Genomic DNA, 13,704 nt, shown 5'->3' on the forward strand with positions numbered 1-13,704 from the left:
GACACAATACTCCAGCTGAGGCCAAACCAGTGATTTATAACTGGTTTTGCATAACTTTTAAAGGGGAAGGAAAGTCTAGAGGCATTATTTTTTTGTTCAAAGCACTCCCTCTTTTTTTAAACAGAAAAAAAATAATTGATGGCAGATATCCTCAAATGTTTGTGTAGAAAACAATGTTAGTGCCCTCAATAGAGTCTCTTAACCTGCTAGGCCGCTCCAGTGACATCACCTGATAGGGAGCGTGTTAATTGTATCTGTGAGATTTATATCAATTAGTGTTAATTGATATTCAGGTGGTGAATATCAATTGGGGGCTCTCTTGTGTCCATTTATAAGAGAGCTGATCTAGGGTGGGTGTAATGTGGAGCTCTCGGAATAAAGGCTTGGAAGCAATTGAAACAAAAATAAATTTAAAAAAAATTAAACTTTATATATACACAATACAAACAAAAATGTCAAAAATCAAAAACTTCCAAACTCTTCACAACTTATATTCTCCACACCATTACATTGTGAGGCGACCCTTCTCCGCGACCCTTAATAATTTCTTTGTATATTTACTTCTTTAAGTAAAACAATCCGACAGTTGATGGCTTGAATCCACCTATTTAATTTTAGGGATTTCCTTTCTCTCCAGTGTTTGTTTCAAGCCAGCACGGTCAATCCGTAATCTTTTCTCACTCACATTTTTCGCACAGGGTACAGAGCGAACTCTGCTCCATTGCAAACAACTGGGGGCCACCACTCCACACTGGCCTAAAAGCTTCTCTGAAGCCGCATGACTCCGGGGAAACACGCTGTTGGCCGGGAAAACTACATCCCAGCCCATAATATGAGTTTCAGATCTGGGCGGCTTGGGAGCGGCTTTTTAATTTCCGATAACAGGCGATGCTGTTTGTGATAGATCCACGCAATGTCTCATGGGGGACAGTCTCTGTGATTAATGTCACTGAAGTGATATGGCCGGCAGTGAGATCCAATCCTTGGGTTTCCGGATAAGCAATTAAAAAAAAGTTAAAGAAATTTACAGTTAGTCTCTTATTTTATTCAGTAGTGGGAATTATTTCTGGTATTACAAAAGGAGAGAGACAGGCTAATCGTTTATTGTATCCTGCCATTGTAACCTACCGGTTGGTATAAAAGAAATAAATTTATAGAATTTATAGAATTATACAATATGCATCTATAGAAAGCTGCATATAGTGACACCACTGTTCCCGGCCAGAATGGAGATGATTGGGTAATTCCCCCGTCAATCACGCCTGGAGCCCGCACTGCTCTAAGTGACTGGGATTGATTTTACACACATAATTTGTGTTATGTAACTATCCTCCACTCACTGCATTTTGCTGGAGAAATAATCCTGCTCTTATCGGGAGAAGTTGCTGTAGTTTTGGTCATGGGTCCTGTTTGCTGTAGTTTGTAGAGACTCTTTTTAAATAGGCTCTGTTTGCTGTAAGTCCCACCTTGCCTCCAACTCATTGGCTGACACAGTCATGTCAATACTCACTCCGATTATTTTATTCAGTATTGGGAATTATTGCTGGTATTACAAAAGGAAAGGGATTGGCTTCATTGTGACTGATCAATTATTGTATCCCGCCATTCTAACGTACCAATTGGTGTAAAAGAAAGAAAAGAAAGAACTTGCATTTATAGAATGTCTTTCATGTTCTCAGGACATCCCGAAGTGTTTCACAGCTAATGGGTTACTTTTGAAGTGCAGTCATTGTTGTTAAAGGAAGTAGGTGAAAATATTGCAGATGCCCTAACTATAATCTTCCAAAGTTCTCTCAATTCAGGAACTGTCCCTTTAGATTGGAAAATTGCACATGTCATTCCCCTATTTAAGAAAGGTGAGAGAGGGAAACCAGGGAATTATAGACCAGTTAGCCTAACATCTGTTGTTGGAAAATTACTAGAATCTATAATTAAGTATAGAGTGACTGAACACCTTGAAATATTCAGCTGATCAGAGAGAGCCAGCATGGATTTGTAAAGGGTAGGGGTCATGCCTAATGAACCTGATTGAATTTTTTGAAGAGATGACTAAAGTAGTGGACAGGGGAATGTCAATGGATGTTGTTTATATGGACTTCCAGAAGGCATTCGATAAAGTCCCTCATAAGAGACTGTTAGCCAAAGTTGAAGCTCATGGAATTGAGGGCAAATTATTGACCTGGTTAGAAAATTGGCTAAGCGGCAGGAGACAGAGAGTAGGGATAATGGGCAGGTACTCAAATTGGCAGGATGTGACTCATGGTGTCCCACAGGGATCTGTGTTGGAGCCTCAAACATTCACTATATTTATTAACAACATAGATGACGGGATAGAGAGCCACATATCCAAGTTTGCCGATGACACAAAGCTAGGCAGCACTGTAAGCAGTGTAGATGGAAACATTAAATTACAGAGGGATATTAATAAATTATGTAAACGGGCAAAACTGTGGCAAATGGATTTCAATGTAGGCAAGTGTGAGGTCATCCAGTTTGGACCTAAAAAGGAGAGATCAGGGTACTTTCTAAATGGTGAAAAGCTCAAAACAGTTGAGGTCCAAAGAGACTTCAGGGTCCGTGTACATAGATCATTAAAATGTCATGGACAGGTACAGAAAATAATCAAAAAGGCTGATGGAATGCTGGCCTTTATATCTAGAGGATTAGAGTACAAGGGGGTAGAAGTTATGCTACAGCTATACAAAGCCCTGGTTAGAACACACCTGGAGTACTGTGTTCAGTTCTGGGCACCCTTTTCCTTAGGAAGGATATATTGGCCTTGGAGGGAGTGCAGCGTAGGTTTACTAGAATGATACCTGGACTTCAGAGGCTAAGGCGGGTATATGGAGTTAGGTCACAGGTCAGACATGATCTCATTAAATGGCGGAACAGGCTCGAGGGGCTAAATGGCCACTTCCTGTTTCTATGGTCCTGTGTTACGCAGGTAAATGCGGCAGCCAATTAGACACAACAAGGTCATACAAACAGCAAATGAGATAAATGACTAGGTAATCTGATGACTGAAGGATAAACCCTAGCTCCGAACTAGGAGAACTCACCTGCTCTTTTTTGAATAATGCTATGGGATCTTTTACATTCATGTAAACAGGCAGACAGGGCCTTGGTTCCACATTCTCACCACTCTCTGAGTAAAGAAGTTTTTCCTGAATTCCCTATTGGATTTATTAGTGACTATCTTATATCTATGACTCCTAGTTTTGGTCTCCCCCATAAGTGGAAACATTTTCTCTACGTCTACCCCATCAAACCCCTTCATAATTTTAAAGACCTCTATCAGATCACCTTTTAGCCTTCTCTCTTTTTTTTAAAGAGAAAAGAGCCCCAGCCTGTTCAGTCTTTCCTGATAGTTAAAATAACACTAGTCCCACAACTGCGGGATAAGCAGAATATTTTTGGGAATCATCTTACAGTGCCGAGGAGCTTTGCTGGTCGGGAGTGCATATCGGAAATTGGACCCACACCCGAATTCTGATATATTCATTACTGGTGGGCAAGACTCTCCGTCATCCCCCGCAGCGCAGTATCAGTAAACCACCCCGAAAATAAGGAATAGGAAGTTTATTCCCATCGGGAAGTCCTTCCTAATTCAGCCCCTGTGAATCTAAGACTCCTGAGCCACACGATGTATGGAATAAATTGACTGCTCGGTCGCTACACTCTGAAGCACACTTAGAATATTCACTTTCCACAAACAACACTGCAGAAATGGAGAAACGATTCTCCTCTGTTAAGGTCTTTTTTTTTGTAGCAGACTTCTGGAGTCTCCTTTAAGCTTTTCAAACACAGCAGTCTGTGCTTTCGTGCCAGTTACCTCGGCAGAAAGAAATTTGGGGAGATTTCAAACACAAAACCTTACCAGTTACGGCTGCTTCAGTTGAAGAATATGATGTGGATATGGAAGCTATTCCCTTGTTGTCAAGGTTGGCTGTAGAACTGGTGGAGGATGGAAATTCTGAGCGTGTTTGGGATGCTGATGGTGAAACAGTGCTTCCTCCTGTGGTACAAAACACATTCGTACTGACATCTGGTCCAATGTTTAAAGTGCTTAAAAGTTATAGTAACATTAAAGGAAAATGCTAATTAACAAGCCTAATGGCACAAGTGATGCATTTTGGTAGGAAGAATGAGGAGAGGCAATATAAACTAAATTTTGAACAATTTTAAAGGGGGTGCAGGATTAGGAGAGACCTGGGGCTGTACATACATAAATCTTTGATGGTGGCAGGACAAGTTGAAGAGGCTGTTAAAAAAGCATGTGGAATCCTTGGCTTTATAAACAGAGGCACAGAGTACAAAAGCAAGTAAACCTTTATAAAACACGGGTTAGGTCTCAGCTGGAGTATTGTGTCCAATTCTGGGCACCACACTTTAGGAAGGATGTCAAGGAGAGGGTGCGGAGGAGATTTACCAGAACGGTGCCAGGGATGAGGGACTTCAGTTATGTGGAGAGACTGGAGAAGCTGGGATTGTTCTCCTTAGAGCAGAGAAGGTTAAGGGGAGATTTAAAAGAGGTGTTCAAAATTATGAAGGGTTTTGATAGGGTAAATAAGGAGAAATTCTTTCCATTGGCAGAAGGGTCACATAACCAGAGGACACAGATTTAAGGCAATTGGTAAAAGAACCAAAGGGGAGATGAGGAGAAATTATTTTTACGCAGCGAGTTGTGATGATCTGGAATGCGCTGCCTGAAAGGGCGGTGGAAGCAGATTCAATAATAACCTTCAAGAGAGAGTTGGATAAATACTTGAAAAGGTAAAAATTGCAGGGCTATGGGGGAAAGAGCAGGGGGGAGTGGGACTGATTGGATAGCTCTTTCAAAGAGCCGGCATAGGCACGATGGGCTGAATGGCCGCCTTCTCTGCTGCACAACTCTATGATTCAATGAGTAAGTCTCATGAGTTGACAGCCGGAGACCAGTAGATGGAGCACCATAAACGCATGTGAGGTGTTTCATCTGAAGTGGGAGGAAAACTAACTCTGGGTTTCCGGTTCCATTTGAATCACGGAAGGAAAGCGTCACATAAATGCAAACAAGCAGTGAAAACAGGGCTGATCCTGAACAGTTCGACAAAGTTTTAAAAAAAAAGTAGCATCAATATATTCTCCACTCCTTAATCCTCCTCCTGCCCTTCTCTCTGTTGGTCTCTGCGCAGTGTCTGACTGTAGGACTTAGTGTTTTTTTTCTCACTAAGGGGTAAGAGGAAGGTTGTTGAAGTGAAGCCAGCTCAGCAGAGATGCTTGGAGGGTAAACTGAGGGGGAGCCTTGCTCGAGGGAAGCACGAGTTGGGGAGTCAGTTAGAGAAAGATGCCGCCTTTCTCTAACCTGAACTCCACTCTGGTAAAGGTCTCCACTCAGGAGGAGGGTGGGAGCACTGAATTTACATTTTCAAAACTCCCTGTTAAAGAAAGAAAGAACTTGCGTTTATATAGCACCTTTCACCACCTCAGGATGTCCCAAAGCGCTTTACAGTCAATGAGGTACTTTTGAGGTGTAGTCACTGTTGTAATGTCGGAAACGCGGCAGCCAATTTGCGCACAGAAAGATCCCACAAACAGCAACGTGATAATAACCAGATAATCTGTTTTTTGTTGATTGAGGGATAAATATTGGCCAGGACACCGGGGAGAACTCCCCCGCTCTTCTTCGAAATAGTGTCACGGGATCTTTTACGTCCACCTGAGAGGGCAGACGGGGCCTCGGTTTAACGTCTCATCCAAAAGACGGCACCTCTGACAGTGCAGCGCTCCCTCGGTACCGCACTGGGAGCGTCGGCCTGGATTTTGTGATCAAGTCTCTGGAGTGGGACTTGAACCCGTGACCTTCTGACTCAGAGGCGAGAGTGCTGCCCACTGTTTTGTAAGTTGATATTTTTTACAATTATTCCTTGGCCATCAAAGTCCGTCAACCCTTCAAAGTATAAGAAATGTGGATTTTGTTGATGAGCATGTTGGAACGGGTGGTGGAATTCTCATGTCTTGTTGTGGCCAACCATTGAAATTCATCAAATCATGGGTACCAGTGTTTGCAGATTTTGATAAACTGCTTATTGGATATAAAAGCCACTCTGGCGCTGGCTTTTGTTACCGGAAGCTTAGCTTGCAAACCCATGTTGTGAATTAATACAAGTTTTTTTCTTCCAAGTAACTGGACTATTCCAACGCTCTCCTGGCCGGCCTCCCATCCTCTACCCTTCGTAAACTTCAGCTCATCCAAAACTCTGTTGCCCGTCCCTAACTCGCATCAAGTTCCGTTCACCCATCACCCCTGTGCTCGCTGACTTACATTGGTCCCCGGTCCGGCAATGCCTCGATTTTAAAATCCTCATCCTTGTGTTCAAATCCCTCCATGGCCTCGCCCCTCCCTATCTCTGTAACCTCCTCCAGCCCTACAATCCTCCGAGATCCCTGCGCTCCTCCAATTCTGGCCTCTTGCGGATCCCCGATTTTCATCGCTCCACCATTGGCGGCCGTGCCTTCGGCTGCCTAGGCCCTAAGCCCTGGAATTCCCTCCCTAAACCTCTCCGCCTCTCTACCTCTCTCTCTCCTCCTTTAAGACGCTCCTTAAAACCTACCTCTTCACCTGTCCTAATATCTCCCTATGTGGCCCGATGTCAAATTTTGTTTGATAATCGCTCCTGTGAAGCGCCTTGGGACTTTTTACTATGTTAAAGGCGCTGTATAAATGCAAGTTGTTGTTGTAGTTGTATGTCTTAAGACTTCCTTTCTGCCCATTGATTATTAACGGTTACCTTGTGTCGTAGCTGCGTTCTCGGGCGTGGAGCTGGGCGACCCAGCTTCCATTGACATTCCGTCTGTTAGTGATGGAGATGATTGTGTGTGTCCTCCTGCAGTGCAGAATATTCCATGTTAGTACTGGATGTCCAGTAATTGTTTAACATTCTTCACACTTTTTGAATGCAGGAAAGATTAGATGTTGAGAATGAATGACTTCTATGTTCCTCAACGGTATCGGCCTGGAATCTTCAGTCGAAGGACCGTAGCAGCTCTGTTACAGAACCAATGAGGCTGGTTTTTGTCTCCCTACTGCCTTCGTTTCTCGGGGTGAACCTAGGGGTTGCCAACTCTGGTTGGACGTATTCCTGGAGGTTTCATCACATGACCTCCTGTCTCCGACCAACCCACCAGGTCAAACAGCCCTTTTCTCCCCCAATCTCCAATATTTTTATAACTAATAAACAAAAGTGTTCAAAGGAAATGAACAAAAGCATACCATTTTTTTTTAATGCCCCTATGATTCTGCTCCCTGGGTTTTTTCTGCGTCCCGGAGATTAATCTTTAATTCCTGGAGACTCCAGGATGATCCTGGAGGATTGGCAACCCTAAGTGAAGGGACCAACGCCGGGACCAACATCGCAAAGCAAAAAAAAACCAAATTGACAACCTATCTCCGGAGGCCCCTCAATTGCAATTTTCAGGCAGGCCTTGATTTAGGAAGCCTTCACTCCCACACAAAACCGGCAGGGGCCTAATTAATATATTAAAATGAAGGTCCTTTGACATTGTTAGGACCCAAACACCATCTCTGTGTCACTGCCATCGCTGTTTCCTCAACAAAACCATGGGTGCCACAGCTCAGCAGACAGCTATTTACAGAGCTACTTAAAGGGATTGTAAGCTGTAGTCGGGTAAAGCTGGAAACAGGTCTGGTGATTACCTTTTCTTCATTACTTTTGGGACTTTTAAGCTTTAACGATTCCCTTGAGTTTAAAACCGTTTTGCTGCTTGTTCAGCTCTTTATGTTTCGCAGCCACGTCAAGCTGCTGCTCCATTGCGTTCCCCCCCCCCAACTCTTTCCCGGCCTCCCCTTTAAGATGCTGCCACAGGCCCAACTTCAGCCTCTGCCCACTGGATTTCCCACCCACCCAAACGGCGAGCCGACTACGAGGAGTGCGATTCGTGCCGGCAGCAGTATTTAAATAAGGCACAATCGTCGAGTTGGATCGGACTTCCTGTCATCATCGGGCAAGAGGACCGGATATACTGCCCGCCCGCATCGGGAATCGGCCCCACTGCCCCAGCATTAGGGAGGGGCAGATCAGCCAGGGTTCCCAATTCTCACTGCGCTCCACTGACCAACGTTGGAAAGTGCTGTATATAACAGGTAGAAGCGAGGGCAGGTACAGGCGAGGAGCGAGGGCAGGTACAGGCGAGGAGCGAGGGCAGGTACAGGAGAGGAGCGAGGGCAGGTACAGGCGAGGAGCGAGGGCAGGTACAGGCGAGGAGCGAGGGCAGGTACAGGAGAGGAGCGAGGGCAGGTACAGGCGAGGAGCGAGGGCAGGTAGAAGCGAGGAGCGAGGGCAGGTACAGGCGAGGAGCGAGGGCAGGTAGAAGCGAGGAGCGAGGGCAGGTAGAAGCGAGGAGCGAGGGCAGGTACAGGCGAGGAGCGAGGGCAGGTACAGGCGAGGAGCGAGGGCAGGTACAGGCGAGGGCAGGTAGAAGCGAGGAGCGAGGGCAGGTACAGGCGAGGAGCGAGGGCAGGTAGAAGCGAGGGCAGGTAGAAGCGAGGAGCGAGGGCAGGTAGAAGCGAGGAGCGAGGGCAGGTACAGGCGAGGAACGAGGGCAGGTACAGGCGAGGGCAGGTAGAAGCGAGGAGTGAGGGCAGGTAGAAGCGAGGAGCGAGGGCAGGTAGAAGCGAGGAGCGAGGGCAGGTACAGGCGAGAAGCGAGGGCAGGTAGAAGCGAGGAGCGAGGGCAGGTACAGGCGAGGAGCGAGAGCAGGTACAGGCGAGGAGCGAGGGCAGGTAGAAGCGAGGAGCGAGGGCAGGTAGAAGCGAGGGCAGGTAGAAGCGAGCAGCGAGGGCAGGTACAGGCGAGGAGCGAGGGCAGGTAGAAGCGAGGAGCAAGGGCAGGTACAGGCGAGGAGCGAGGGCAGGTAGAAGCGAGGAGCGAGGGCAGGTAGAAGCGAGGAGCGAGGGCAGGTAGAAGCGAGGAGCGAGGGCAGGTACAGGTGAGAAGCGAGGGCAGGTAGAAGCGAGGAGCGAGGGCAGGTACAGGCGAGGAGCGAGAGCAGGTACAGGCGAGGAGCGAGGGCAGGTAGAAGCGAGGAGCGAGGGCAGGTAGAAGCGAGGGCAGGTAGAAGCGAGCAGCGAGGGCAGGTACAGGCGAGGAGCGAGGGCAGGTAGAAGCGAGGAGCAAGGGCAGGTACAGGCGAGGAGCGAGGGCAGGTAGAAGCGAGGAGCGAGGGCAGGTACAGGCGAGGAGCGAGGGCAGGTACAGGCGAGGAGCGAGGGCAGGTAGAAGCGAGGAGCGAGGGCAGGTAGAAGCGAGGAGCGAGGGCAGGTAGAAGCGAGGGCAGGTACGAGCGAGGGCAGGTAGAAGCGAGGGCAGGTAGAAGCGAGGAGCGAGGGCAGGTACAGGCGAGGGCAGGTACTAGCGAGGGCAGGTACTAGCGAGGGCAGGTAGAAGCGAGGGCAGGTAGAAGCGAGGGCAGGTAGAAGCGAGGAGCGAGGGCAGGTACAGGCGAGGAGCGAGGGCAGGTACAGGCGAGGGCAGGTAGAAGTCTAGGTGACGAAAAGGATAATTTACTCACAGGAAAAGATTGCTGTAAAGCTACTGGTGGATTTGGTGTGAAGTGAATGCTCTCTCACACCATCAATATACAGTGACAGTTACTGTTGATGTTACATTTCACATTGTAAAGATCCATCACCGCGCCACCTACAGGCATAACCAGTATTGCAGGTAAATATGGGCACTGAGTTCCATAAGGGTAAATTACCGTAAGGGTTTTCATTGTATTGTGCAGTAGAATCCTGTGACCCATCGACCAGTTTTAATCTACAATGCACATATACAGCGTCAGTGAGTTCATAATCATTAAAATTCTGTACTTGAATCTTGTACAATTAAATATTCTATGATAAGGTAAAACAAGAACACCTTGTTCAATGTTATCGCTTTATAAATTGTATTTTAGTCTTGCAACTTTTATCAGCATCCCTTTGCACCTCTGTGATGTTCTGCACACACAGCACTAATCGAACAGTGTGGTCTGTGTGAGAGTGTCCCATTGTCAGCTTTAATGGAAACAAGGTGGCTTTAGTAACTCATGGGCTGAATTTCCTCTCAGCAGATGAGACTGAATTGCTGACAGTAGTAACTATGTATTTTGATGTATTTTGCAGCACTGATGGTAACTGGTGGACTAACATATTCATGTGAAGGACCAGCAGTGTTCTGATGCTGCTCAGGCCAGAGAATGACAGGATCCATGGCCTCGCACCCCTCCCTATCTCTGTAACCTCCTCCAGCCCTACAACGCTCCGTGATCTCTGCGCTCCTCCAATTCTGGCCTCTTGAGCATCCCCAATTTCCATCGCTCCACCATTGGCGGCCGTGCCTTCAGCTGCCTGGGCCCTAAGCTCTGGAATTCCCTCCCTAAACCTCTCCGCCTCTCTCTCCTCCTATAAGATGCTCCTTAAAACCTCCCTCTTTGACCAAGCTTTTGGTCACCTGTCCTAATATCTCTTAAGTGGCTCAGTGATAAATTTGGTTTGATAATCGTTCCTGTGCAGCACCTCGGGACATTTTACTGCACTAAAGGCGCTATATAAATGCAAGTTATTGTTGTTGACTGAGTAAGGATATAAATAGATGGTAGGTTGTTGCATGAGACACAACAGGTCATTTGAAGGAACAACTTGCATTTATTTACATTTATAGCACTCTTCACAGCCGCAGGATGTCTCAACGTGCTTCACAGCCAATGGATTACTTCAGAAGTTTTAGTTACTGTTGTTTTTGTAGGCAGAAAACCTGCAGTTTAAAAATAAACTGGATAAGTTATCCCAAGGTTCAGGAGCCTCAAACCTGCAACCAATCCGACATACCCCTGCTGTAACTTTGGCGGGAGTCTGTCGGAACAGCTGGAAGCTGGGCTGGGACATGGTTAAGCCACCGAGTCAAACGAGGGAAGGGTCAGAGACTCCCTACATCCAGCGCCTCAGGCCTTCAGAGGGACCTGGCGTGGGGCTGGGACAGGTCCACCGGAGCAGATTAGGCCATTCCACCAGTTGGTTGTGGAGCCCGCCTGGGAGTTCAGAGCAAGATCGAAGCCTGGAAACCCCAATGGCCTGGCAGTTGATTTTCTAAGGAAGCCAAGGAGAACACCAACAGGGCTGGGGGAGGGACCTGGAAACACCCCAGACCTAAAATCTTGGGCCAGGCTTTCCGGCCTTTTCGAGAGGGCTTACTCCAAAAGTGTTGTAAATTCCAGGATCTCCCTGTGACCCCACAAGTTTCGGGAACAGAGGTCCAGAGTGGGCGTATCTGGGCACTTACAGAGAGAGGTGTGATCCATTGATTATCAGGGCCAATATCTGCTTACAATTAAATCCTGAAAAATTTGGAGTCTGTAATGCTGTTACTTTTTCCTCATATCCGATGTTAACACCAGTGGTAAATAAAATAGAAAGAAAAGGACTTGCATTTATTTAGCCTCAGGACGTCCCAAAGCGCTTTACAGCCAATGAAGTACTTTTGAAGTGTAGTCACTGTTGTAATGTAGGAAACACGGCAGCCAATTTGCGCACAGCAAGATCCCACAAACAGCAGTGAGATAATGACCAGGTAATCTGTTTTAGTGATGTTAGTTTAAATTCACAAGCTTTCGGAGGCTTCCTCCTTCGTTTACCTGACGAAGGAGGAAGCCTCCGAAAGCTTGTGAATTTAAAATAAAATTGCTGGACTATAACTTGGTGTTGTAAAATTGTTTACAATTGTCAACCCCAGTCCATCACCGGCATCTCCACAACATTAGTGATGTTAGTTGAGGGATAAATATTGGCCAGGACACGGGGAGAGCTCTTGTGCTCTTCCTCGAAATAGTGGCCGTGGGATCTTTTACGTCCACCTGAGAGGGCAGACGGGGCCTCGGTTTAACGTCTCATCCAAAAGACGGCACCTCCGACATGGCAGCACTCCCTCAGTACTGCACTGGGAGCATCGGCCTGGATTATGTGCTCAGGTCTGCGGAGTGGGACTTTCTGACCTTCTGACTCAGAGGCGAGAGAGAGAGCTCCCCACTGAGACACGGTTGACAAATAGGCAGCACAATTAGTGCCGCCATGATCAGCGGGTAGGTCAGTGGGCTTTATGAAAGGTTTAGATTGGTAAGTGAGTCATCCCTTTGTTGATTATCTGATCATACCCGAACCTCAGGGAATTGTTAAGCACCATCAGGCAGAGAGCCAGCCTTCCACTGACCGTGGTACCATTCCCGATTACCACTGGTGGGAATGTGGTGTCCTTCATGCAATACATGATTCAAACAGATTTCTTGATGGAAAACAAAACAGCGGATGACAGAACCAGATAACAGCCAACAGAAACAAACTAAAGTCACTGTTCCAGGAAAATGTAAGAATGGGAATATATACAGATAACGGAATTGGGGCAGAATGGGAAAAGTGGATCAGTTCAGTCACGTTTGATCTTTTCCATGATCAGGGCATAGGGAAACCTTGGCTCTGGTCTGGCCCAGTGCTCTGCCTCAGAAAGCAGGAAACAGTCACCTTCCGCTGCATCTCAGCACTGCCATCCTCTCCCTAGCAGGCAATTTGTATCGAACCACGATCCAGCTAACTCTGAAGTAAGCCCACCTTATATGGAAAAGAAAAAGCAAGAAAGAACTTGCATTTATATAGCACCTTTCACCACTTCAGGACGTCCCAAAGCACTTTACAGCCAATGAAGTACTTTTTGAAGTGTAGTCACTGTTGTAATGTAGGGAAACACGGCAGCCTATTTGCGCACAGCAAGATCCCACAAACAGCAAAGTGATAATCTGTTTTTTAGTGATGTTGGTTGAGGGACAAATATTGGCCCAGGACACCGAGGAGAACTCCCCTGCTCTTCTTCAAAATAGCGGCTGTGGGATCCTTTATATCCACCTGAGAGGGCAGACGGGGCCTCGGTTTAACATCTCATCCGAAAGACGCCACCTCCGACAGTGCAGCACTCCCTCAGTACTGGGAGTGTCAGCCTGGATTTTGTGCTCAAGTCTCTGGAGTGGGACTTGAACCCGTGACCTTCTGACTCAGAGGTGAGAGAGCTGCCCCACTGAGCCACGGCTGACACCTTCATTTGAATACGGCTGTGGGAATTGGGTCAGTGCAGAAACTGCCAGCAGTGTTGTCTTATGTCAGGTTGGGCTTCGGTAAACTCCCCAAGATTGTGAATTCTCTTTTTAAATGTTTTTCCACATCGATGGGACTCCTTGAAAAACATTTGGACAATCCCGAACGTCCATTCCTTGGCATCGTATCAGGCTCTGAATTTTCTAATCTTTTGATTTGGGACTGTCAGCAGCAGTGGGCTCGGCTCACATCCTCCTCATTCCCCCACATCTGTCCCTGATTACTGTTCAACAACAAACACCAACTTGTCTTTAGTACATCCACATCTCGACCTTTTGCATGACTCATCCGAGTGGGAGTTCGAACCTCAGTTTCCGTTCCTAGTTCCTCCTGCACAAGGCCACACAGCTACAGCAAGGGCTGGCTTTTAACAAAATCCAGGGCTGCCCGGATCGGGTTTGCTGAATTGCATCATCACTGGTGAAAAAACTCACAAGTTGCCCTGCAAGGCGTTTAAGGGGAAAAGTCCCTTAATGTAATGATCAAGATGTTGCAAAAATGGAACTGCTAATATCATGTGGCTAATT

At 46.9% G+C, this 13,704-nt stretch overlaps 1 protein-coding gene across 5 annotated transcripts in view; it reads right to left on the reverse strand.

Moving 5' to 3' along the window:
* LOC137331049 (endothelial cell-specific chemotaxis regulator-like) overlaps positions 1–13,704 on the reverse strand; it is a 55,363-nt gene that overhangs the window by 19,060 nt on the left and 22,599 nt on the right. For 3 of the 5 annotated variants that reach the window (XM_067994653.1, XM_067994646.1, XM_067994677.1), the window contains exons 2-3: positions 6,771–6,866; positions 3,878–4,015 (exon numbers count right to left, since the gene is read on the reverse strand). In XM_067994653.1, coding sequence (XP_067850754.1) covers positions 3,878–4,015; positions 6,771–6,866 — 234 coding nt within the window. Of the gene's footprint in view, positions 1–3,877; positions 4,016–6,770; positions 6,867–9,759; positions 10,253–13,704 lie in introns of those variants that run through there. The other 2 variants (XM_067994662.1, XM_067994669.1) reach the window with 2 other exon arrangements.

This window comes from Heptranchias perlo, chromosome 1, assembly GCF_035084215.1.
Source record: "Heptranchias perlo isolate sHepPer1 chromosome 1, sHepPer1.hap1, whole genome shotgun sequence".
NCBI classification, from domain to species: domain Eukaryota; kingdom Metazoa; phylum Chordata; class Chondrichthyes; order Hexanchiformes; family Hexanchidae; genus Heptranchias; species Heptranchias perlo.